This window comes from Emys orbicularis, chromosome 1, assembly GCF_028017835.1.
Source record: "Emys orbicularis isolate rEmyOrb1 chromosome 1, rEmyOrb1.hap1, whole genome shotgun sequence".
Lineage (NCBI taxonomy): Eukaryota > Metazoa > Chordata > Testudines > Emydidae > Emys > Emys orbicularis.
In genome coordinates this window covers 244,859,028-244,886,604 of record NC_088683.1, presented here as the reverse complement: position 1 = coordinate 244,886,604, position 27,577 = coordinate 244,859,028, and the positions used below count along the sequence as shown (strand labels likewise).

General features: G+C 43.7%; 1 protein-coding gene across 1 annotated transcript in view; it reads right to left on the bottom strand.

The window, feature by feature from the left end:
* The window catches only part of HERC2 (HECT and RLD domain containing E3 ubiquitin protein ligase 2), a 211,627-nt gene that overhangs the window by 150,512 nt on the left and 33,538 nt on the right, over positions 1–27,577 (bottom strand). The window contains exons 4-6 of the mRNA XM_065403094.1: positions 18,089–18,226; positions 6,066–6,285; positions 3,444–3,544 (exon numbers count right to left, since the gene is read on the bottom strand). Of these exons, the coding sequence (XP_065259166.1) occupies positions 3,444–3,544; positions 6,066–6,285; positions 18,089–18,226 (459 nt within the window). The remainder of the gene's footprint in view (positions 1–3,443; positions 3,545–6,065; positions 6,286–18,088; positions 18,227–27,577) is intronic.

The following is a 27,577-nucleotide window of genomic DNA, read 5'->3' as shown; positions in this document are numbered from 1 at the left end:
GTCACTGACTAATAAGACTCACTGAGTCTAGCTGGTTTTATAACATCTTCTGCCTATTTGTAGACTGTTCCATCCTCCCTGCAGTCCCTTCCACCAGATGTAACCAACCTACTTCTTCACTCTTCCATCATACGTCTAGTTTTTCTAACTCTTATACTCAATGAAGCTTCTACACTCAGAAAAAACTCAGTCATCAATATTTATTCTGATCAATTTAAAATGACCAAGAAATCTGTTTCTTCATCATTTACATGAACAGCTGCAAAAGGTTCGGAAGTTAGAATCATCAGAATCAAAATCAGTAGCGTAATGGAATATGACAAACAGTATTTGATTGGTGTTCAAGGACAGGCCATTCTCCCCAGAGCTTTGGGCTTTATAAAAAAGATTATCTATGCCTGCTCAATATATTACTGGTCACCGACCTTAATCAAATTACCTTTTTTCCCCAAAAAAATAATGCGATTAGTCCAACCACCATGTCTCTTTATGGAACAAAACGACAAAATAAAGTTGCTTCAATGCTTTATTTCAAGGAACAGCAGAGAGAACATAAGACAAAAGAAATACTTTTGTCAAAGTTATGACTACTTCAAATTGTGGGATTTTGTTGTGTTTTTGAACAAACTCCTTTTCAACCTTACAGTGCAGTTCTACTCTGAAAAGTGGCACCAGCCAGTGTACATCAACTCAGTGGTTTCCATTTCAAATCTGCTGCTTCCCAAGAAGCCTTCTTCCTGCCCGCCAAACTGTCAATCAAACTCACCCTAGGATCTGAAAGTCAAAATTTTTCTTTCCAGACCCATATCTCACCACCAGTAAATAAGACCTGAGGTGTATTATAGGTAACTGAAGTGTACATCATTGTGCACCCCAAAGCAAATAGTCTCCCATTAATTTAACAATTCTGTGGGATGTACAAACCAGAAAAGAATGCAATTCACCCTCACATAGTTTTGCTTCTTAAATGCTAATAGGGAGCAAACATTTTTTTACGTAAGGGGGAAGGACTGTCAGAAACACAAATAGTTATAACATGTGTAACTCACATTGAAAGTCAACAGGAGTTAAGACTGACGTTTGTGCTTTTGACAGTCTTCCCCTAAAGATATGGCTTAATTCAAACTCAAAACTGATGTGTACAAAGAGATACAATTTTGTTTTTGTTTTACCTTAACCACACACTAATGTTTCTAGTACAATATTTATCTGAGTTTACATTTGTGAAAACTGGCAATTCTATCCTATCAGGTTACTTTAAGTTATAGGGCAAGTAAAGTTCTACAAGACTGTTCCCAACGGAGACTCCTGTCAGCCAGAGATATTTTTACTCCCTGGTAGGGCACTAAGTTTCACATTCATATTTCTTTGCAATGTTTTCCTTTAAGAATAAATGCTAGTTTTTTTTAACTTGCCTGCCACTTCCCCACCCTTCCCCCCTCACCCAAATCACCTGAGTTTGGCAATCCGGGGCTTAATATATTAGAGATAGTGCTGGTAGCCACCCATTAAAGTTGCAAGTCCCTGCTTTCTGTGATTGCTGCTCTAGGGCATGGCTACACTCGAAACTCCAAAGCGCTGCCGTGGGAGCGCTCCTGTGGCAGCTCTTTGAAGTGCGAGTGTGGTCGCGGCACCAGCGCTGGGAGAGAGCTCTCCCAGCGCTGCAGGTACTCCACCTCCCCGAGGGGATTAGCTTACAGCGCTGGGAGCGTGGCTCCCAGAGCTGGGGCACTGTTTACACTGGCGCTTTACAGCGCTCTAACTTGCTGCGCTCAGGGGGGTGTTTTTTCACACCCCTGAGCGAGAAAGTTGCAGCACTGTAAAGCGCCAGTGTAGCCATAGCCTTAGGCTGTGCCAAGTATGGACCCCAAGTAATGGAACCAAAAGAGAGACTCTTCCTTCTGTGTTCTAAATGTCCCACTGCTGTGCCCAGGCAAGGTGGAGGAGGCAGCTGCCTGATTGAAATGCAGAAGGTACAAGGGCCAGACATTGGAGGAACAGGGATAAATTGGAACAAGGAGCTTGGGGGAGGCTTGAAGATTGGCAGAGGGCTAGAGAGAAAAACTGGAACTGGGATGGGAGGGAACTGCTATTAGGAACATGGTGGGTGGGAAAACAGACTGGATGAGGAGCAAGGAGTGGGAGGCTGGGACAGGAAACTAATGGGGTGGTTGAAAGGGAGACAGAACTGACAAGGAGCTTGGAGACGGGGGAGAACTAAGACTGGTGGGAAGAGAGGCTGGGAGAAGTATATGGAGTGCAGTGAGATCAGACAAGGAGCCTGGGAAGGGAGGAGACTGGGAACAGGGGGGAGGAGACTAGGATTGGGTATGGAAGGATACTGGCACTGATTTGAGAAACCAGAGGTGTACAAATTGGGAGAAGGAGCTGGGGTGGGGCAGAAGAGTGTGCTCACTAGAGAACACTCTCCTCCAAAGCTTGGAATAGAACCCAAAATTCCTGAGTCTCATAATTTCTTGGCTATCAGCAAACATCTATGAAACTCAAGGGAAAAAACTGTCATCCTCTAGTGCTGGTCTACATAGCAGTATTAGGCTGTCATCCTCTATCAGTTACCCTATGAGCTCAAGGGGCAGAGGTCTGTCACGTGAACCTAAAAGTTGCAATCCTGATGATGACAAACCATGTGTGTGTCAATATAATGCCACATGATGGCATTTTTTTTTCAATTTGCCTTCTTTAAAATCCTAGAACATTACACAAAAATATATTAGAAACATACTTAAGATTGCAAAAGAAATGTCAGAATTAAGGTGACTGTGCAACCTTAATTCAGCCTCCTTGTCCCTATGCCTTTTGGTACAGTCTTTATTTACATGATCACATGCTGTTTTTTCCATAGAAACTCAACCTCATTCAGTGCACAAAAGGGACCTGCTCTGGAGATTAATCAGGGTTGTGTAGTGAAAGAGGCTGTTGTCTGTAGGACCTCTGCTTCATTTGTTGCAGAGATTAGAAAGTGTGTAGTGAATAAGGCAAGGGACTGCAAGAAGAAAAAGAATGGTTTATTATTAAGGCAGTTGAACGCTGCCCTGGAGAACTGGATTCTATCTCTTCCTCTGCCACAGAACTCTATGGTTCCCTGGACAAGCCACTTAAACCATAGTTATTAATTGTGTGTTCTTCATTTTCTGAGTGCTGACTCGAGACCCTGGAGCCTGATTTGCAGAAGTGCCGAGTACTCATAATCGCAACTGAATTAAATGGGATCTATCCCTTGCACATATGAAGTGCTGCATAATGCTAATTACTCTGAAAAATCAGGTCCTAGATGTCTCAAATTGGGCACCCAACATTAATGGACTTTTACCTCAATCTTTCTCTGGCTCAGCTTTGTGACCTTAAGAATGTTCTTTTAAACCTAGTTTGTGCATGTAATTATACAAAATAAGGTAAACATAAGATTGCAAAATGGACTTTACCTGACCTCCAAGCTCTGCGAAGGAATGCAAATGCAAATGAAAGTGCTGCTCTGGATCCCACTCGTGCAAGTCCTTCTACACCTTTGCCTACAGGTCTGGGACTAAGACAAGAAAATTTAAAAATTCAAAATCCTTTCTTGGAGAGAGAAAGTTAATGCTCTTTAAATGTTAACAGCCAAGATTCGTTTCCATTGTCCAAAAAAGATCAACCCCATCCACCAAGAACCTTGGTTTAAAATAAGTCAGAAGCTAGACTGATATGTGTGTTACCTGTTCCTAAATCTTACCACTCTTGTTGATAAGAAAGCTCTAGTTTTAGGCCTCCTTACAGAAAACGGAGACTAAAAAAGTTGTACTTGTTCAGTTTTGTGACCAATGTAGAGTTAGTGTTAACCAATTAGTGAGAAGACTCTAGTCATGTGAAACTGTCATTGTCCTGAAGATTTTTCTCAGCGCTGGTATGTTCTATGACAAAACATCTTTCAAAAAATTTTAGCTTAGGCCCCAAATGTGGGCTCTTATTATCAAGGTGATTTTCAAAAGCCTCTATGAATAAAAATATTGAAGTGTTTTTGTTCTTTTTATAAAAAAATCAGAAGCTCAACACTACTGTACTTGTGCAAGAGAACTACAAGTTGAAATTGATACAATAAATGAAAGTGACTAGGGTTATCATCCCAGTGAATTCAATAAAGGTAACAGCATAAACGATGAAAAGTAAGTAAAAATTGTATAAGTTCATTTTTAAATCCCTAAAGCATTACAGAATAGGGGGGGAGGGATAGCTCAGTGGTTTGAGCATTGGCCTGCTAAACCCAGGATTGCAAGTTCAGTCCTTGAGGGGGCCAATTAGGGTTCTGGGGCAAAATCAGTACTTGGTCCTGCTAGTGAAGGCAGGGGGCTGGACTCGATGACCTTTCAGGGTCCCTTCCAGTTCTATGAGATAGGTCTATCTCCATATATAATTTTAATGTGTTAAATATCTCTTTAGTGATTTTGTAATTCTATGTACACAATCATATATTTCTGCAAAGAGTATGGTGTTGCATTTATAGTCTGCTTCAATCTATTTTCCAAACAGTTTTCGTTTTCTTGCAAACCCAGCTGTAACTTTTGTCTTACACTTTTAATACCAGGATTCGTACATATTTTGACATGACTGTTCACACCTTAAGAATGACACTGAAAGACAGCTATTAAAATAAGCTTTCTACAACAGCACATGCTTTTGAATAGTCCTCTTGCAGTCATGTTAAGGGCTGTAGCTATGATGTTGCATCTGGGATATCTTCTGTCCAGCACTGTATTCAACCTGGCTCTGATACACCTTGGTTAATCTGTACCCAACAATCTCATAGGGATTCTCTCCCTCCAATTATTGATGCTAAGCTCTAACAGTTTTGTTATCTCTTTTCCAATTAACTTTTGTGATGTGGGTCATATTAACAATGCTTTTATTTGCAAGTTCAGTAATGGTTACAGAAGGAGGCGGCATACATTTAATTTTTCTTAATAGCATTCACTAAATGTGAACACATTTCTGCTAACCTTTTTATTTTTATTTGTGAAATCACATTAAAATAAAGAAGTTTCACCTTTTACTTGCCGAATGAGCAACCTCCTCCCGCCCCACTGTTTCTCTTAGAAAGAATGACAATCTTGTCCTTCCTTTTGGTTGCACATCAGGGATTTGACTGCTTCGGTTTGCTGCCCCAATAAAATGGTTAAATTTTTTATACTGAAATTTCAACAGTGTGATTTTTTTAAAAGTGTTGGTCTATTTAAGTCATGTCTGAGGCCAAAAGAAGGAATTCTTCAAGGAATAGAAACAGCCAGACATTGGCACATCATCATTGCTAGATCACTCATAAGTACTCTTTCCTTTAAATACATTCCTGCGGAGGAGTATAGAAATTAATCAGACAAATAAAGGCTTTCAGCACTAACAAAGGAATTTCAATTTGAATTGCCTCACACTCTTGATCAAATACAACATGCCCCTTCCCACCACTGACACCTGGCCTGTGAACTAGAATTAGCAAGTTTATTTACAGCAGGAAAGTAACTGCATTGTAAGTACAAAAACTTACAAATGGAGAAGCATATGTACATTTATATCTACCCACTATTTCTTGTTCAGTTATTGTTTTCTTTGCCATCTCTGCAGCTACTCCCTTTTAACATTTTTTGCCCGTGTCAAGATAACACATGACAAGGAAAACTATTTTTCAGCCCTGTGCATGTAAGTATATTCTAACAACACAGCTACTAATGTCATTACAGTCATATGATCTCCCTTGACGTAAATTCTGAAACAGGCCTGACCACAGCTAGCTAGAATGACACACAAGAAACATCTTGGTGAAAATAATATTACAGCTTAGAGGAAGTTTCTGCTATAGGAACATGGTGTAATGCAAGCACGGGGCAATATTTAAGTGTCAACCAAGGACGAAAGCCACTGCTTCAGAGATACATACAATACCTCTGGTGCTTGTATTAAGTCCAGAAGGGGAAAAAAACCAGTGCTAAGGTCTCCCACATTAGTGAAGTCACAAACAGATGACATCTGTTTTAAAGTGATCCAGCAACAGAGCAACCTGCTTGTCCTGATCTCATTACCTTTTCTTGTCCGCAGCAGGCAGAGGAATACTACTGCTTTTCCACTTAACCTTGACATTCTCCTGAAGAACAGTTCTGTTCAATGCAATGAAATATCGTTCCAGAACAACTAGCCTCTGCTTCAGCCGCAGAGCCGAAAGAGTTGTCGTGGCAGTTTGTGTGGCTAGAACTTGCTGTTCCTTCACCAGCACATACAGGCACTCTTTCAACTCATTCACATCTAAAAGAAACATGGCAGAAAAGCATTACCACTGTGAGACAGCAAGATGAACACAACATGTAATCGAGTTCACAAATATGAAAACAGGTAAACTGAACAATCTGAGGTGACCAGGCATTCTAAATCTCAAAGGTTAGTAAGACAAAGACAACTATTTTTCAGTTTTCAATTTAAAAAAAGAAAAAGGGGAAAAAAACAGCACAGTTTAAAGTATGTCCTGTGCCCTATGCAAGTATATTCTAATAATATACTACTACTGTCATTACAGCTAAATCTGACTTTACTCCATAAAACTCACTTGTCTTCTTACATAAGGGACAGGCACGTGCTAAATACTCATAATGTAATCACACACTCATAATGTAACAGATATGCAGAATAGCAAAAGATAAGGTTATAATGGAAAAACTATTTTCTTACTTGTATGAATAAATCTGAACCTTAATAGTTCATTAATGTAGTCTCAATATGTGGTATAAAGTATTTAAGTGTTCTAAATAAACCACTTAGACAGCAAATTTCTATCATCTAGCAGACCTTGTGGACAGTGCTCTTATGTGCAGCCAACAGCCTTATATAAGGTCTGTTGCTTGCATTTTATGTGCTGATATACATTCTCTTATGTTTCTTAGTATTTATAAAGCAACTCTCAGAAGCTCCAAGATCACTGCCAAGGATTGCTGATCTTACAAAACAAGAAGTGTTAGAAATTAAAGCGGATCTTGAGAACACTGCCAAACAAAACATGTTTAGAGACTGAATGTGCGCTACGCTGTATCACTCAAAGAGTTTGGAGCTGTCCAAACACAAAAGACAAGGTCAATAGCTCAAGGAGCTCACAATCTAATGACAAGAGAGTAGGGGAAAGGAACATGCATACTGTAAATATAAGTATGAACATGCTTATGGCAAATTTCAGTAAAGGTTATAAAAAGTTTCTTAGCAGGCTTCCCTTCTATCAACTGTCTGATCACTAAAGGCCATTTCACACCGCTTTTCACTAAATTACAGCAGCCTTAATATTCTCCAGCCTGGCCAGTTACCTAGCTCCTAGTAACAAACAGAAGTATTTTGTTTTAACAAATTTATGAGTATTTAAATCCAGATTATGACACAGAAGAACTCCTCACCCACAGTGCAATGGTGTTTGTGCACAGCAGTGAACAACAGTGCTAACAGAACTACATCTTGCAGTTTGGGGAACCCCATTTCACAAAACATTCATAAGAACATAAGAATGGCCATACTGGGTCAGACCAAAGGTCCATCCAGTCCAGTATCCTGTCTTCCAATAGTGGCCAATGCCAGATGCCCCACAGGGAATGAACAGAACAGGTAATCAAGTGATCCATCCCTTTCGCCCATTCCCAGCTTCTGGCAAACAGAACTAGGGACACCATCCCTGCCCATCCTGACTAATAGCCATTGGTGAACCTATCCTGAAGGAACATATCTAGTTCTTTTTTTAACCATTAGGCCTGGTCTACACTACCCGCCTGAATCGGCGGGTAGAAATCGACCTCTCGGGGATCGATTTATCGCGTCCCGTCAGGACCACCAGCGAAGGTGGGAGTAAGAGCCATCGACGGGAAGCCGCGGAGGTCGCTTTTGCCGCCGTCCTCACAGGGGGGTAAGTCGGCTGCGATACGTCGAATTCAGCTACGCTATTCGCGTAGCTGAATTTGCGTATCTTAAATCGACCCCCCCCCTGTAGTGTAGATGTAGCCTTAGAGTCTTGGCCTTTATAACATCCTCTGGCAAAGAGTTCCACAGGTTGACTGTGCATTGTGTGAAGAAATACTTCCTTTTGTTTGTTTTAAATCTGCTGCCTATTAATTTAGTGACTCCTAGTCCTTGTGATGAGGAGTAAATAACACTTCCTTTTTTACTTTCTCCACATCAGTCATGATTTTATAGACCTCTATCATATTCCCCCTTAATAGTCTCTTTTCCAAGCTGAAAAGTCTCAGTCCTCTTAATCTCTCCTCATATGGAAGCCGTTCCATACCCCTAATCATTTTTGTTGCCCTTTTCCAATATACATCTAGCACACCCCTCACATTACCGTCATAACAGTTACATGAGACTCATTCAGTATCACCTCCCTGTAAATTCAGGTCTTTTCAATACAGTACATTGTATGTATTGCCTCTCTTTTGTGAGATGTCTTTGCACACGTAGCAGCAAATTCAAATGATCATTTCTCCAGCCATATCACATTGCAAATTCATGTCTAATTTGGTGTCAGCTATCACCCCATCCTCATTTTCAGCATTATCTTTTCAGGTTTTTCCTTTCCCTTGTGGGTATATTCAATTCCCTCACCCCTACCCTCCCAAAAAAAGTATTTTGCATGTATTCATCTTCATTATTTATTTAGACATGAAAATGCTCCTAGCCCTGGATCCTAGCATCTTTAATACCTTTTTAAAATTACAAGTAGACCAAAAAACCAGCAGCAACCTGAATTATATTCACCTATAATTAGATCTTACAACTAAAGAAAAATAAGGAAAAATACCCTATCTTCTCTAAATACTAACCATTATGCAACTCACACCTTGCCAAATGTCCCCTTAGAAATGTGCTCTACAAATTTTCTTCCATGAAATATACCATACACCACAAGCGATTTACAAGATGTGAAACGTCTACATTAATCGAGAAAACCAAAATAAAAGCTGCTGCAAAACACAGAATATTGTGAAGTGAGATGCACTGAGACTGTGCGCCAGGCTACTTACTGATGTAACCATAGCGCCCCAACCTTTATTTTGTAAACAAAAACAAAGAGGGAACATCTTGTAGCACATGGCCTTCTGTATTTCACAGTATCATAACAGAACTTCTTGTTTGAGACTGGCACGTCAGCTTTACTTGCTGCCTCCCGTAAACAATCTGAAGAGGTAAAATCAGTATTCTCCTTACCCTCCCCAACAGAAAATCCTATCAGCTTCCAAAGGCTAACTCAGAGATGCAGCAGTGAATTTAAAATAGCCATCCAAGAATAACCCTTCTGATTTTACTAAGATGATTTTATTAACTGTGGCCTTTTTGACAGCTGATTTAAATATGCAGATTTAATCATGCCCTGACCTAACTTTCCCTGCTGGGTTTTCCCATATACTTTTAACTACATCCCACCTACCCTTCCTTTAATGGTCATGGAAGAAGAATAAAGCAGATGCTCAAAGGAACTCTGGTTGTGATACAACATGGAAGGGAATTCATTTAGATTTCCTTGTAAGCATCAGTAAATGACTCCTACATTTGGGCAAATCCGTTTATTCTTTCAATTTAAGTGTTAAGCACTTCTGAAGCCTGTCCCCACTGCCACTACTGTATGATTCTTGACCCGGGACATAGGATCTATATAAATATGGCATCTGGTGCCAGACTCAGCAGGTCTACAGAGTAATATTCAATTAATGGGTCATTCATAATTCCTAGCAATCAACAAAAATAAATTGGGGCAGCCCTTAAAGCGACTTCTAAGGGTACGTCTATACTTACTTCCTGGTCCGGATGTAAGCGATCGATATTCTGGGATCGATTTATCGCATCTTGTCTAGACGCGATAAATCGATCCCGGAAGTGCTTGCCGTCGACGCCGGTACTCCAGCTCGGCGAGAGGAGTACGCAGCATCGACGGGGAAGCCTGCCTGCAGCGTCTGGACCCGCGGTAAGTTCGGACTAAGGTACTTCGAATTCAGCTACGTTATTAACGTAGCTGAATTTGCGTACCTTAGTCCGAAGTGGGGGGTTAGTGTGGACCAGGCCTAAGAGAAAAAATAGATATAAGTTGTCAGAGGGGAAAAAATCCTTCTATTCCAAATGACACAAAAACAATGAAAGTATATACAGTGATAAATCCATGGAGGTGTCCACAGAGGAGAGCTGGAGATCTGATATGGTCTGATATGAAGAGGTTTGAGAACTTCTGTTGAATTGCCAAGTTTAGCAAAGGAACCTACAGCGTATATGACGGGGGTACATTTCAACCTATACGTACCCAAAAGGGTATCAAACAAACCTTAGCAAAGAAGCTACATTTTAAGAATGTAGCAGCAACACATGACTACACTTGCAAATACATATTAAATAATGAGTTTAAATTAAATAGAACAGGGACATTTTTTCTCAAGGGTAATCAAGCTTCGGATTTTCCATTCTTATAGGTAATGGCTGAGTTTACCTTACTGGAATTCAAGAAAAACTGGACAGTTACTTGGATACCAGTTGTCTCGAGATATAAATGGGATTAAATGCTTAAATAAGACAAGTCTTGTTAACATGAACATTTTCCACAGAACATTTTCTTTTAACTTCTTCAGGAACACTGAGCAATGATCATCCATTAGGATAAAGTGGACTGTAAGACATTACTAGTTTCCCGCAATAATATGGTAGGGTGTTTTTGTTTGCTTCGGGGGTAAGGGGGTAAGTGAGGAAAGGAAAGAATAGGCACTCACAGACTTTCATCCTTCCAATCCTCTCTATTTCTGAATCTTAGTCTAATGAAATTCATTCTCCTAAAGATGGGATATTAAGTGAGCAATATTTTTCCTATTAATTATCCTTTTTACTATAATTTTAAAGGTGGTTATAAAAGGATATATTATTCAATTACAGATGTTTTTTAGTAACTATTTTGTATGTAGATAAGGTATTCTGACAGTCCATTAACTCACTACTAACAACCCATAAAGCGTGGAACTTCCAGGAAATTTTCCTCATAATCCAGAAAGATTTGAAAACTGTTGCTACAACGTGTGTATCTACGATATCTCACTGAATCCATTCTGGTAATTCTCATCTTCCCCAGTGGGCACTGCCTTTAAAGTGACTTCCTGATGCAAGTAGCTTTACTAGCAGTACCAGAAAACAAGACACATTAGTATCTAAAAATAGATAACTTGCCCCCATACACCTTAAATCCCCTGGAGTCCTGTATAAAAAACAACAGCTTACAAACTCTTGACTTATTAAGTCACTGCTGGTACAAACCAGTTTTGACTACACAAGGAAGCTATCAGTTTTATTTTATTTATACATTTCTTTTTCATTTAAAGTGAATATGCTACTGCTTATTCCTACCTTTTCTATTTTATGCTATTGAAGGATGTTAAAAAAAAAAAATAAAGTCATAAATTCAGAAAAGTAGTATTTCTGCTTAAACTCATTTAAAATGTGAACTATAAATCTGATTTCAAATACTGAACGGAACTGGAATAAAGTAATTCTATCCTTGTGTATATGTAGGATTTCATGCTTTAATAAAATGTAACGTGACTGAATTAGGGACTTTTTTCCTGACTTTTATAGCTGAGCTTTTACATGTATAAGTGTTGTATCAAAATTTTTGCTTTTCTTTTTAAAGAGAAAACACTGTCAGATGACATCAAGTACATGTATGGAACGAGAACTACATTTAAAGCAAATAAAAATAGCTTAATTTAGCTTACTGACTGTAGCTTTATTTCTTCAACCTTTTTCTTAAAGCATGTTTTATGCTTTTTTCTACAAATTGAAATGGCATTTAACTTCAGGAGAAAAGTTGCACTTTTGGACTTAGAACAGTAACAAGCTATATAACCCATTATTATTAATTATTATTAAAGTATTATGCAAGTACCTGAAAACAGGTTTGTAGGTAAACCGTGTCTGATAAATTTGACTATCTAGCTCTTCATCACATTTTTCTAAAATTAAAATATAAATATCATTATGAAGACAAGGACAAGCAGAGGGCAAAAAACTGCAGGTACTCTGTTCACTACATCCACTTAAGAGTAGTAAGTTAGCGATAAGCTAATATATATCAAGTCTGCTAAAAAGTTTATTAAACACAGCCACACTCTTGTGAGCTCCACTATGTAGGCAGCTGGGCAATTTAAGTTAAAGTTTAGGTTAGATACATGAATTGGGAGTTAAGACCATATAAAGCCTCTAATTGAATTCAGACACCATCATCATTTGCTGGATAGAAACACTGAAAACTGACAGTATTTCTAAAAAAATGTCTAGAAAATGCATTTTTCAGTGTATTGTATGTATTCTTTTTCAGGATTCATTTAGTGACTTTAAGGTACTATAACCACTGTAGTTTTTCCAACTCCTTTAATAACTATCAGCACTGCAGGACTCTGCAGATTAATGATATCACTACGGGGACACCACCATCACCACGCTCAGGCACAAAATAGACTGAAGAAAAGGAAGGGTAACAAGAATGAAAGAGGACAATGTATAAATAAAGCAACACAAGATTAAAAGGCTACTTCTCCAACCCAAAAGAGGTTTTTGTACCACTGTAGAGAATGTTATTTTCCTCTTTTCATGTCCAGGAAAGAGAGCAGCTGCACTTATATATACACCTTTGCATCACTGGAACCTCAACAACAAACATTACAAAAAAAATGTGTAATTTAGAAAATAAATGAAAGCTAAGGTTTTAAGGAGAAGCAATACAAAAATTAGAGTGGGTCAGTAAATAATAAAATTAGGATTTTTCCAAGGGAAAGCAAGGCAAAAGGCAGCTCTTCTCTCAAACTTAAATTAATAAAGACTCAATGTAAAATTGAAACACAGTAAGAAGCCACTGAGCGGTCAAATATGCATGTTATTACCAAAAATATCTAAGATTTATACTATGGTAACAACCAAAAGCCCTAATCAGAAGGGCCTCATTGTTCTGTATGCATATGTATTGACCATTGCTGCCCCAAAAACAAAAGGGCTCATTCTAATTTACCTGCTGTTCTGGCAGAGTAAAGGGCTTTAATGTAAATGACAAACAGCCACAAAGTGTTTCTCCCCCACTCAGGCCTGTGCCAGTAAGATCAAAGCCAAGAGCACTACTCCCCTAAGACATTTATAGAAAGGCATTTTCTATCTATACTCTTAGTAAATATGGTCTCAGTCTTGTAAAGTTACACATACAGGCGGCCCCCTGCATCAGCACTGACTTCAGTGCAGCTTTGCACAGGTTCACGGGGTCTACCTGTGCACATCTTTTGCAGGATGGGGGGGACCTATATTATTGCACAGTGGTAAAACCATGGCTGTGGCTCAACTATGCTTAGAAATGGTTTTATAATGTAAATGGTGCATCATAAAATTGACTGTAACTATTGGCAAAGGCTCACTGACAGCACAGTAAACTTGACTGATTTTGTGGGAGGTGAAGAGACTGACCTTAAACCCCTCTTTTATAATAATTGTTAAATATCTCCATGCTTGAAACAGGCTCCGAACTCCAAATTTCCCACTGCATATTAGCAGTTGAAAAAAAAGGACAACTTAAAAAGAAGTCACACTATCTGAAATTTTGGCTACTGTTGCACAGAATACCACTTATTTCTTAAATAAGAAATTTCATTACTAGATTTCAAAGCACTTTGCAATCTTTAAGTGCTATTATCCCCATTTTACAGATGAGGAACTAGGGCACTGCATGCCTTGTCCAAGGTCATCAGGAAGTTTGTGGCAGAACTGAATTCCAAAGTCCTAAGCTAGTGCCCTAAACACTATAAAATATAGAAGAGGGAAAAAAGTTCTACTTTTCAGTTTGGGTGCCTGTGCACTTGACAACTTTGTGTGGTCAAAGGCTAGCTATCTGAAAACTTAGTCAGTTTCTCCCATTTGTGTAGGGTCTTTCACACAGTAACAAGAGATCAAAGTAATTTTTAAAAAAGAAAAAAAAAAAAAGCAATTGTAAAGCCACAAAAATTGGCAGGACTCCTGAAAGGTAGCTGTTATATGTGTAGCTACTTTTATCTAATATACACAAAGCTAAAAATATTCTTTAATTCATATTAGAGACACCGATACTACAGCTCAATAATAATGTGCATAACAAGGAGTAGTTATAGTCTAAAGACTTGTCTACTCTTGAAAGTTGAATTGCATTAAAGTAGGGTATGATTTTAAAGCACAACAGCTATTCTAGCAAAGCTCCATTTTGTAAACAAGCCATAACATATTAACATTATAGCAGAGTGAGAAGTCTGCTATAATGAGGACTAAAGCATGGATTAGAAAGATCTCATTCTTTAGTCCACTACCGCACCAAGAAAATTTTAAACACATACCCCTCTACCTCTTTCTCCTTGCTTTAGGATCCTACTCCCATTTTAGATGACAAAGACCATGGTCTACAAACTTTGGTCAACACAAGTTACATCGGTGTACAGATGCCAAAGTTTGTATATCACGGGAGGGCGGTTGTGGAGCAGCTCTCTGCTGACTGAGCAACCAAACACACGAGTTCAACATGGAGCTGAGCAGTTGAGGGTGGTTTTGAAAGAAAACTTTAATAGTCAGCTGTAGTAGCGTTCTGTGCTGGATTATTCTCCAGGCCTGAAGTTTTGGGTTGTGCTACAAATTGCATAGCACTTGCTGTACATTTATAAACATTTTAGATGATATTTGTTACTAAAGCTATGAATTATGTGGTGCTTGCTTTACATTTATAAATATGACTGGATGTTTTCTTGAACCTATGAATTCTGTGGTGCTCTACATTTACAAGTACTGGGTGCTCTGAATACCTTTGTGCCTTCAACAATAAATGGTGTGAACTAATAAAGATCATTTTATTTTCAAAAAATGAAAATTTATTGACTGGCAAAAACAATGTGCAAAACAAGCAGCAATGCAATATAAACTGTAAACATAAATTAATAGGGGAATGAAATTGGAAAGGGAGCAAACATTTCTATCCATTTCAGTGCACATAATCTGTTGTAGCTTAACATACACCAACCATGGTTCTCACACATCAGTGTATGTGAAGCTGTCGTTTTCCCCAGGCTTAGAGAGGGAGGAGTGCAGAACACGGGGGGAGTAAGGAGCTGCTACCACAGAGTTCTCTAAGGACTGCAATAGGTTGAGGAGTCTGAGTATTTGGACCTGTAGGTCAACTTGGACCTACAGCATTTGTGTTTGCTGCTTGAGAAGATCCATCATGTCCTGGTACATCTCCCTCTCCTTTTCTTGGGCCTCTCTTCTGTCTGCTCTATCCTTCTCCCTGTTGTCTGCCATGAGGGCTCTCAAGGTCTTTTGCTCAGTCAGATGCAGCACTGGCTTGCAGGATTTCACTAAAGATGTCCTCCTCAGTCTCCTCATCAGGGGGCACCCCACAAGGCTGAAAAAGCAGTTGCTGCTGATAAAAAAAAAAAAAAAAAGTATCATTGGACTTACAGTCACAACAGAAAGGAAAAGATCAGCTTCAAAACTCCCTTCCTTTATTCCCATAACAACATTTAGTAAGACATACTTATTGACACTTCAGCTTTGAAGCACCGCCGCACAGCACTGCTCTCCAGTTCCAGCTACAGTGAGTACAGCCCACCAGAAACAAGAAATTATGGTTGAATGAAACAAAATTTTTGGGTCTCTATTCTATGGGTATAGGTAGGGCCCTACCAAAATCACGGTCCATTTTGGTCAATTTCACAATCATAGAATTTTTAAAATAATAAATTTCATGATTTCATCTATTTAAATCTGAAATGTCGTGGTGCTATAATTGCAGGGATCCTGACCCAAAAAGGAGTTGTGGGGGGAAAGGGGTCACAAGGTTATTGGGGGGGGGGGTTGCGGTACTGCTACCCTTACTTCTGAGCTGCTGCTGCCTTCAGAGCTGGGCAGCTGGAGAGTGGCGGCTGCTAGCCTGGATCCCAGCTCTGAAGGCAGAGCCACCGCCAGCAGCAGCGCAGAAGCAGAAGCAAGCCCTCAGTCAGCAGCCGCCACTCTCCAGCTGCCCAGCTCTGAAGACAGGAGCACAGAAGTAAGGGTGGCATGGTATGGGATTGCCACCCTTACTTCTGCACTGCTGCTGGGGGGGGGGGGGGGGCGCCCCGCTGACGCTGCCTGCAGAGCTGGGCGCCCGGCCAACAGCTGCCGCTCTCTGGCTGCCCAGCTCTGAAGGCAGCATAGAAGGGTGGCAATACCACAACCCCCCTAAAATAACCTTGTGATCCCCTACAATTCCCTTTTTGGTCAGGACCCCCAATTTGAGAAACACTGGTCTCCCCTATGAAATCAGTATAGTATAGGGTAAAAGCACCCAAAAGACCAGATTTCACGGGCCGTGACGTGTTTTTCATGGCCGTGAATTTGGTAGGGCCCTAGATATAGGAAAATGGCACTGAATATTGGCATGAATGTTCCAGATGATGGTGATTTTAGCAGATCTCATTCCTGTGGGTAACAACAGCAAAGGGCTCAGTTTCTGCTAGCCTGTTTACTGCAATGGTGCCAGCCAAACTCACCACAAGGGTGGCCTGGGAAAGTATCCTACCACAGAGAAAGAAAGAAAAATCGGCCATCCCTTGAAACCTTTGGGAAAGGATTGAAGAGTATCTCCATGAAAGTTTCATTGAGCTCTCTCAGGAGGCTACAAGGGGCATCCCTATGTACATAAACAATCTGCTCCCCGTTGCCCCCTGCATAACCCAACAGGGGAATGAAAAGCACATACCACATCCACCTCTGTTTGTTGTAATGCTACCTCTTCCCATATGAGTAAAACGATGAAAAATCAACACCTGTGTCATGAAAAGTGGCGATGTACCAGGTGCCACCTTTATATTTAAAGATTGTAAGGGAAAATGCATACACACTTACCCAAGGTCTCTTTCTCTTCATCAGCATCGTCATTGCTGGGCTGATGGATTTAGCTACATGGTGGTGAAGTTTCAAAGAGGTCATGGCTTGTGACATCACTGGACATACTGGTGAGTCTCCTCCTTCCTTTTCTTCCTCATCCTCCCGGCTGTTCATGGCAGGGGTCTGTGTCTTAGGCTCTCCTGAAATATCCAGAGCAGTCTGTGGGGCTCTGGTAGAGTCTCCACCAAGAATGGCATGCAGTTCATTGTAAAAGCAGCTGGTCCACAACTCAGCACCAGGTTGAAAATTGGTCTTCCTGCCGTAGTTCATTCGCTTTCATGAGGTACTGCTGCTGAAACTTCTCATATCCCTTTGCCAGCATCCTCTATGCAATTTGCTCATAGATATCCACGTTTCTACAGCTCATCAGTAGTTGTGCCTGCACAGCATCTTCTCCTCACAGGCCCAAGAGATCTAATACCTCCTGTTTACTCCAGGCAGGGGAACGCATCTAGTGCGTGCAACTAGCATGGTCAGTTACACACAGCAAGGGAGAGCTGCGAGGTGGGCAATCAGGAAAAGGCATTTCAAAAAAGTATGTGGGGAAGATTAAAGAAGGGGGTAGCCTCTGGTCTCCATGTTCCCTGGGCAGAGCATTTAAAGGGAATGGGGCATGTGGGACAGCTCCTGGAGAACTATTGGGGTTAACACAGGTCATACAGCATCTATACTTCCACTGCATTGACCTCAGTAGGTCAGCCATGGCTCCCCACCGTTCAGGGAGCGATTTTCCTGCAATCACCATAACAGGGTGCTTACGTCTGTTGGAGACAAATTTAAATGTAGAGACTTGCACAAATAGGTTGACACGAGACAATCTAACTTCATAGTGCAAGATACAATAGTACACTGATGTAGTAAAGTCTGTCCAACTCTCTGGACACACCTGAAATAAAAGCTCAGAGAGGTGTGAACTCTCCTTGTTCATGTTAATAAAGTTAACACCAAAACCTAAAGATGACAAATTTAAATGTCAACATTGTTAACTATTTTGCTACTGATCATTTAGCCTAGCAGAAGTATTCAGCTAATGTGACAAATGCACTCAACTTATGCATTTGATCCAATTAGTTCTAATTGTTCCAAGTACTTAATGCCATAAAAAGAATTACTGAAACATTCATAATACCTGGTTGTTTACCCCACACCCAACTCTCAACAATCGATTTGGCCCTATAAGTAGGTAGTGGAGTTTCCTCTTCATCTTTCTTTTCTTTGTCATTTTGTTCTTCCTTCTTTGATCCAGTCTGGCATTCAATGCTGTCATCTAAAGAAATAAAAAATTGAACCAGTTAAGCTATTTTTGAAAAAGAGATCCATCCATTTATTTGCCGTAGAGTACCTTTCTAACCTAGAACCAAGGTCAAACTCTGTCCTCAAATTCACAGCACTACTGTCATAAAGAGTGAGATGAGAAAGAAACAAATGCTGATTTAGCTGCCACAGGTGCTAGATTTCACATTTCACTAGACAACGTGGTGACAATTTTTACCTAGAAATCCATAAGTCACTGTTAAAAATTGCATTGAAGGGTAAGGATTTTTCAACATAATAGAAACAGATGGTAAGCCTACTACAGAACGTTTTTATTGGTATAGATTTTGTTTCCAATTATTGGTATTTCACATCAGTCTACTTAGATTACTTGCTTTCATATTCTATGGACAACATGACAAACAATTTAACAGGCAACAACTGCCTCTGTTTCAGTGTCAAAAGTAAACCCATACAAGTGGTGGTTACTCTAATTTTATGCATTATGTCTATATGTAATTATATACACATTCATTGTACTAAACGTACAACCAAAATTAGACAGTAAGAGGACCAAAAAAATGCCACCATGGCTAAATAGCAGAATGATGGAGGTCATTGGAGGCAAAAAAAGCATCCTTTAAAATTTGGAAGTCAAATCCTAATGAAGAAAATAAGGAGCACAAACTCTGGCAAGTAAAACAGAAAAATATAAGTCAAGCCAAGAAAGAATTTGAGAAGCAACTTGCTAAACACAAAGAAAGTAATAGTAAAAAACATTTTTAAGTATATCAGAAGCAGGAAGCCTGTCAAACAGGCAGTGGGGCCACAACAAGACTTACAAGGTGTAGTGGATCACCTAGAGCCAGGACATTTGAACAGATTGCAGGACAGCAGAGCTACATGGCTAGCAGGGATGACTGTAATCAGCACCAGTGGGAGGTTGCAGGGGCGGGGTGTGAAAGGGAGTCCTTTTCCATCCAATGCTGCAAATCATGACTGTGGGAGGGACCTCGGCAGGGTTTGGGGAACTTGCCCACTTCTCCTCTCAGGGAATATATAGGGGGAGGGGAGAATGGTCACTTACCCTTCCCCCCGAAGATCAGGAGACACCAAACCGAGTGGGGTAACAGATCTAAGATAGGTGGAGGGGGGAACAGGGGGAAGAGATCTACCCCAGATATCCCTAGGAGCTGTGCCAGGGATATCTGGGGTAAACTCACCTATAGAAGTCAGTGGCATTACACAGCTGTTGCAAGCTAACCTTCAGTTATTGGAGCAGCTGGGAGCTTTCATGGGGGGGGGGGGGGGGGGACTGGAGATGGTAATAATGGGAGACAGGCAATAGTCTGGAAGGGCAGACTCCTTGCCAGGGGGCAGGAACCTTTAATCAGGAGCGGGAGGAGATAGCTGAGTTCTCTACAACTCTCACACTGATAGGGAATGTGAATTCATGGGACAGAATTGCTGCTCCAGGAACTATCTCCCCCCAAGAGCAGCAGGGAGAAGGTCGCCACTTGCAGGGAGACGCCCAAGGTGAGCACCGCCCAGATCTGGCACCTCAGAATGCCTCCCACGCCCCTACCACCTCTCCCCTCCCGCACCAAATTCCCTCCCAGAGCCTGTGCACCGCACCACCTTCCGCACTCCGAACCCCTCGTGGCTGTTCCTCCACCTAGGAACGGCAGGGACATGTCACAGCTTCCAGGGAGCCACGCGGAGCCAGGTAAGGAGCCTGCCGGTCCCGCACCAACCAAACTATAAACCGGACTTTCAATGAAGATCAGAAATGCCGGTTTATAGAGCTTTCCTGTTGGTAAAGTGCCGGATAACACAGCTTTTACTGTAATCAGGAGGGCATAATACATTCAGCAGCATGGCTTGGTTTAACTATGATGAACAGCTTAAATTGAGGGCAGCAACACAAACTGTGATCCAGTGTGAAATACTACATCATCATACACCATGATTAGCGTGGATGACACCACAGGGACCTGTGCATTCCACAGCACACCTGCCAGCAGCTGATAATGCTGGGCATTTAATGAAAGTGGGTGTTTTTGGAACATCTGCAAATGTAGGCATGCTTGCCCAAACAGCCCACAATTGCTAGAGCAGGCAGGAAAGGCCACATTGGGGGGAAAAGAATGAGGGATAAGTCAGGTGCTGCCCACAGACCCCTCGGGCAGGAGCAGGGGATGGGGGCCAAGGCACAAGAAGGGGAGGGGAGAGCTGAAAATGAGGGGTTGTACAAGAGCACCATTTTCAGTTAAGCTGGAGATGTTAAGGGTGCACCTTTGGATTACCCTAAAAAGACAGATGAAGCACATTTATGAGGTGGGTTTACTGTGGGGTTTAGGACCCGCTTCCTGGGGAAAGAAGTCATGTGATGTCAAAAAATCTGACGTCCTTAGTGGGGAAGGGAAAGGGGAAGGGATAGCTCAGTGGTTTGAGCATTGGCCTGCTAAACCCAGGGTTGTGAGTTCAATCCTTGAAGGGGCCATTTAGGGATCTGGGGCAAAAATCTGTCTGGGGATTGGGTCCTGCTTTGAGGGGCAATCCCTCCTGAGTCCCTTCCAACCCTGATATTCTATGATTCTATATTAGATTACACAAGAATTAAAGGAGAATAGAGTAGCAGAGACATTCAATCATTTACCAATATGGAACTTGCAGATTTCTCCCCTAGGCTTGGTCCCTAAGGCAGCTCTGGGTGAATATTGCTTAAATTTACCACCTGTCATACCCACAGGGTAGCTCAGTTAATGATGGAATAGACCCAGCCTTGTGTTGCATGCGCTATTCCTCCGTTGAGGAGGCTGTGCACAGTTAGGTCTTGTGGCCCAGAGGCACTCATGATCAAATGTGATATCAAGTCACACTCCTGCCAATGCATCCTTCTGACTTTAACCTTTTGGGTTTCTCTTTCGAAGGGCAATTATTTTTGTAAGCTATGCCAATAGGATGGGCAATATCCTGTTCAGCATTTGAGAAACTTAGAAGCAATGCAGGAAACTGCTTTGCAGCATGTAGGGCATTACTTAACATGACATTTTGTCATGGGCAGGGCAAATTCAGACAAGTGTGTGTTAGCCTGATGGACGTCTTTCAAGCCTTGGCTAAAAAACGGGGGTACTTCTACCAGGGAAAAAATAGAGGCCTTACACTGATAGCTCGGTATTGAGCCAGATACAATAGCAGGTATATCACGACTCCCTCAGGATAAGCTTCAGCAGCTACTGGGCTTGATTAGGAGAGGTACAGCAGCTTGGAAAATTACATTCAATGAGCTACAATCTATTATTGGGCATCGTAACTGTGTCTGTCAAGCAGCAGCCCAAAGGTGGGCATTCTGCATTCGGCTTGCAGCGGCCACCACAGGCGTAGCTAGATCTCATCATTTTATGAGTTACTAGCGAGACAAAGGAGGAATTTGAGGATGTGGGAACAGTTAGGCCTGGTCTACACTAGGCTTTTATGTCGAATTTAGCGCCGTTACATCAAATTAACCCTGCACCCGTCCACACCACGAAGCTATTTAGTTCGACATAGAGCTCTCTTAAATTCGACTTCTGTACTCCTCCCCAACGAGAGGAGTAGCGCTAAATTCGAAATGGCCATGGTGTGGATGGAAATCGACGGTAATAGCTCCGGGAGCTATCCCAAAGTGCACCACTCTGTTGACGCTCTGGACAGCAGTCCGAGCTCGGATGCTCTGACCAGCCACACAGGAAAAGCCCCGGGAAAATTTGAATTCCTTTTCCTGTCTGGGCAGTTTGAATCTCAGTTCCTGTTTGGACATCGTGGCGAGCTCAGCAGCACTGGCAACGATGCAGAGCTCTCCAGCAGAGATGGCCGTGCAATCTAATAGAAGGAGGGCCCCAGCATGGACTGATAGGGAAGTCTTGGATCTTATCGCTGTGTGGGGCGATGAGTCCGTGCTTTCAGAGCTGCGCTCCAAAAGACGGAATGCAAAGATCTACGAGAAGATCTCTAAAGCCATGGCAGAGAGAGGATACAGCCGGGATGCAACGCAGTGCCGCGTGAAAATCAAGGAGCTGAGACAAGGCTACCAAAAAACCAAAGAGGCAAACGGACGCTCCGGATCCCATCCCCACACATCCCGTTTCTACGAGGCACTGCATTCCATCCTAGGAGCGTCCGCCACCACTACCCCACCACTGACCGTGGACTCTGAGGATGGGATATTGTCCGCGGCAGGTTCCTCGTCGGACATGTTAGGGGACGGGGAAGATGAAGAAGGAGATGAGGAGGACGAGGCAGTCGACAGCGCTGGCACCGCTGATTTCCCCGACAGCCAGGAGCTCTTCATCACCCTTACCGAGATCCCCTACCAACCGTCCCCATCCCTTACCCCGGAGACAGAATCAGGGGAAGGATCAAGCAGTAAGTGCTTTAAATATCTAAACATTTATTTTTACAAGAACTGAAATATTTATAATATTAACAATGGATTTTTCCTAAAGTGCTTAAACATGTAAACAATTATCTGCAAAAAAACTGGAATATTTACAATAGTAACAAAGGGTTTTTCATGATTTGTCTGCCTTAGGCTCTTCACAATTTAGTCCCAAGTATTTAAAATTTTTTTTACAATGTCCGGTAAGTCATGATTCTGCTGCCCAAGACGCTACACGCTTTAGTCCCAGTGCACCTACGCGAAAATCCGGTCAATATGGCCGGGGATAGAGGCGAAATCCTCATAGGAGAACTCCTCGTAGGTCTCATGAAGGTACATTTCCAGCCTGTTCATCAGGTTCCTGGGTAGGGCGATCTTATTGGGCCCTCCGTGGTAGGACACGTTTCCGCGCCACGACACCATCAGGTACTCTGGTATCATTGCCCTGCAGAGCATGGCGGCAAACGGCCCTGGTTTCTGAAGGCTCTCTCGAAGCATCCTTTCCCTCTGGGACTCCGAGATCCTCAGCAGGGTGATGTCGCTCATGACGCCCTGCTTTGAATTAGGGAGGGGAATGTTAGTATTGGGACTGCTTTACAGCCACGCGGTGGAGGGAGAGGGGCAGCATACAGGGATCTTTCCCTGGGACAGCCGCGAGGGGGTGGGACAGGGGCATAGTTCATGCTCTCCTGATTGCTGGCAGCAGAGGCTGGCATTGCTTTCAATGTGAAAGGAGGCCAGTGCTACTAGTACAGTTTTAAGCAGCCAGAAGTCTACGGCTTACCATGATTGCACGCTACAGAAGTTCAGGTGTCCTGCCACACTTCTCAGATAACTGCAAGACCACTGCAAGACCCCAGGCACTGAAGGCGAGGGCCGAAAATTCGACCTTGTCCTGAGTGCGCATGTGAGAGGTGCAGTGCATGGTCTTGTTCACAGAGAAAGACTAGGTTCTTTGTACACAACTTCATTTATCTGTCTCAGGAATTCACTCCATTTTTCCCATTCACACAGACACATCTGCGACTGTCTCCCAACCCAGCCTGTCAGCACACTCCCAGAGGCTAGCGCAGATTAGGCGGAGGAAGAAGACGACGCGGGAGGACATGTTCTCAGAACTAATGAGCTGCTCCCGAGCCCAGGCAGCCCAGCAGACACAGTGGAGGGAGAACTTGTCACAAATGCACCGAGCAGTCATGGAACGGGAGGAGAGGTGGCGTCAGGAGGACCAGCAGGCTACTGAAAAGCTGCTTGGACTAATGAGGGAGCAAACGGACACGCTCCGGCGCCTTGTGGATGTTCTGCAAGACCGGAGGCAGGAGGACAGAGCCCCGCTGCAGTCTATCTCTAACCGCCCTCCCCCGCCACCAAGTCCCACACCCCCCTCACCCAAAGTACAAAGAAGGAGGGGTGGCAAGGGCCGTTAAAACTTTCAGTCAACCCCTGCAGACTGCTCTAGCACTAGAAGGCTCTCATTCCCCAAAATTTTAAAAGTCCTTTCCTACACACCTCACAGAAGCCCCCGTGCAAGTTTCAACCCCCACGTTTCATGTGTGGTTCATAATAAAATATTCGTTTCTGTTAATTACTGTTTCCATGATTTTCTTTTGGAGGACAGTCTGTCTGAAGGAGGGGAAGGGGCTTGGTAATTGGACAAGACAGTCACCTTTAGCAGGGTACAGAGGCGGGGTCAGGTCCAGCATCAGGACACATACCCAGTGCAGTGACTAGTGACCCTGGTCAATCTGGGAGATGGTTTTCATGTTGGGGGGGGGGGGGGGGGTTGCTCTGTGACTTTGTGGCGGGGGAGGGCAGTTACAGATCTAATGCATCACAGAGCCGCGCAGCAGGGGAGCTGTAACCCTCCTCCCCCTGCCAGACAGTCACATAGCCGACACATACACGCTGTCCCGCCCAGGAGGGCTGGCAGGCTCTGTTGAAACAACCAGTCCACTACTGCGGAGCCTGTCATTCCTGGAGTTTAGAAGCATCATTTGCATCACAACACTAAACCCGCACCCCGCCACAGTCTGCGTCCCAGGTTTAAAACATTCCTGCGAAAACAGTAATGAAGACAACGGTGTTCATTAACAAAACAGAACAGATTTTATTTTTTGGGAAGGGGGTGAAGGGGGTATGTAACTGGAGAGGATAGTCAACGGTAACTGGGTAAAGAAACGGTGGCAAGTTCAGCTTCTGTGTCCACAAACTTAAAAATCACTGGTGACCCTGCTCAGTCTGGAAACTGTCTTTCAAAGCCTCCCGGATGCACAGTGCGTCCCGCTGGGCTCTTCTAATCTCCCGGCTGTCTGGCTGGGAGTAATCAGCAGCCAGGCGATTTGCCTCAACCTCCCACCCCGCCATAAAGGTCTCCCCCTTGCTCTCACAGAGATTGTGGAGCACACAGCAAGCTGCAATAACAATGGGGATATTGGTTTCGCTGAGATCACAGCGAGTCAGTAAGCTTCTCCATCTCCCCTTGAGACGGCCAAAAGCACACTCCACCACCATTCTGCACTTGCTCAGCCGGTAGTTGAACAGTTCTTTTTCTGTGTCCAGGGCGCCAGTATAGGGCTTCATGAGCCAGGGCATTAGCGGGTATGCTGGGTCCCCGAGGATCACTGTAGGCATCTCCACATCCCCAACAGTTATTTTGTGGTCCGGGAAGTAAATACCTTCCTGCAGCCGTCTAAACAGACCAGAGTTCCTGAACACGCGAGCGTCATGAACCTTGCCCGGCCATCCAACGTTGATGTTAGTAAAACGTCCCTTATGGTCCACCAGTGCTTGCAGCACCATTGAAAAGTAGCCCTTTCGGTTGATGTACTGGCTGGCCTGGTGGTCCGGTCCCAGGATAGGGATGTGAGTCCCATCTATAGCCCCACCGCAGTTTGGGAATCCCATCGCGGCGAAGCCATCTATGATGGCCTGCGCGTTTCCCAGGGTCACTACCTTTGACAGCAGTACCTTCACGATTGCCTTGGCTACTTGCATGACAACAAGCCCCACGGTAGATTTGCCCACGCCAAACTGGTTCGCGACTGACCGGTAGCTGTCTGGCGTTGCAAGCTTCCAGAGGGCTATGGCCACTCGCTTCTGGACAGTCAGGGCTGCTCGCATCCGGGTGTCCTTGCGCTTCAGGGCAGGGGACAGCAACTCACAAAGTTCGAGGAAAGTCCCCTTCCGCATGCGAAAGTTGCGCAGCCACTGGGATTCATCCCAGACCTGAAGCACTATGCGGTCCCACCAGTCCGTGCTTGTTTCACGGGCCCAGAATCGCCGTTCAACAACATCCATATGCCCCATTGCCACCGTGATGTCCTCGGCACTGGGTGTCGTGGTTTCAGACAGGCGTGTGCTACTCTCGGAGTTCAGGTCCTCACCCTGCTGCCGTAGCCTCCTCGCCTGATTTCTCTCTATCTGCCTCAGTGAAAGGTCGATGATGAGCTGCGATGCGTTGACAACGGCCACAACTGCAGCGATGGTCGCAGCGGGATCCATGCTCGCAGTGCTGTGGCGTCCGCGCTGTCACTGACCAGAAAAGTGCGCGAACTGATTTCCCGCCGGCGCTTTCAGGGAGGGAGGGAGGGCGGTAGTGACGGATGGATGAGGACAGTTACCCAGAAGCACCCTCGACAAATTTTTTTACCCAGAAGGCAATGGCGGCTCGACCCAGAATTCCAATGGGCAGCGGGGACTGCGGGAACTGTGCCCACAGTGCACTGCTTCCAATGTCGACGCTTGCCCCGTTAGTGTGGACTGACAAAGTCAAATTACTGTCCTTAGTGTGGACACACACGTTCGACTTTGTAATATCGATTCCACATATTCGATTTAACTAAAATCGAACTACTCTCGTAGTGTAGACATACCCTTAGATCCATTTTAATGGAGTGTCATTGTGGAGGGAGGAATGGATATTCAAGGCTGATTTAAAGATCCACTGTGATACTTAAGAGGTACAAATTTGGGAGTATTTTACCAAGGCAGGTTGTGCAGACGGAAGTGGCTCTCCATCTAGATCAGTGGTCACCAACCAGTAGATCACAACTGACTGGTCAATCATGGAGCCTCTGACAGTCAATCTCAGTCTCAGTCTAGGGTTGCCAACCCTGCTGCAGCCAAACCAGTAGATCGTCCGCTAACAGTCCAGTGGCACAGCGGGGCTAAGGCAGGCTCCCTGCCTGCCCTGGCCCCACATGGAGGCAGAAATTGCCCTCACCTGCAGGCACCGCCCCCGCAGCTCCCATTGGCCAGGAACAGGGAACCATGGCCAATGGGAACTGCGTGGACCATGCATGCGGATTGGGGCAGCGGGCGGAGCCACCTGCCATTCCACCCCTCTCTCCAAGAGCCGCTGCCGGACATGCTGTCCACTTCCGGGAGCGGCGGCCTTAGCCCCACTGTGCCGGCGACCAGCTGGAACCCACACCCCAATGTCCCCCTCCAACCCCGAGCCCCGCCCTGCACCCAAATTCCCTCCCAGAGCCCGCACCCTCTCCTGCACCCCAACCCCCTGCCCCAGGCTCAGCCAGGAGCCCCTCCCACATTCCAAACCCCTCAGCCCCAGCCCACAGCCAACACCTCAATCCCCTGTCCCAGCCTAGTGAGAGTGAGTGAGGGTTGGGGAGAGCAAGCGACGGATGGAAGGGGGATGGAGTGAGTGGGGAGGGGCAACAGTGTTTGGGTTTGTGTGATTAAGTGCAACACAGGATCTACCTCAAAGAAAATGTAGAAATAACAGTAAATTCAAACAGTGATCCTGTGCTTACAGAGATTGGAGACCACTGATCTAGACAGAAAAAGGGATAGAGCAGAATTTAACATTACTGGAATTTTTTCCAATTTTGGTGGCAGTGGCCATTTGGGAACAGTTTGTTAACAACAGGGTGCACTTATGGTGTGACAACACAGTGGTGGTACATATTATCTATCGCCTGCCCT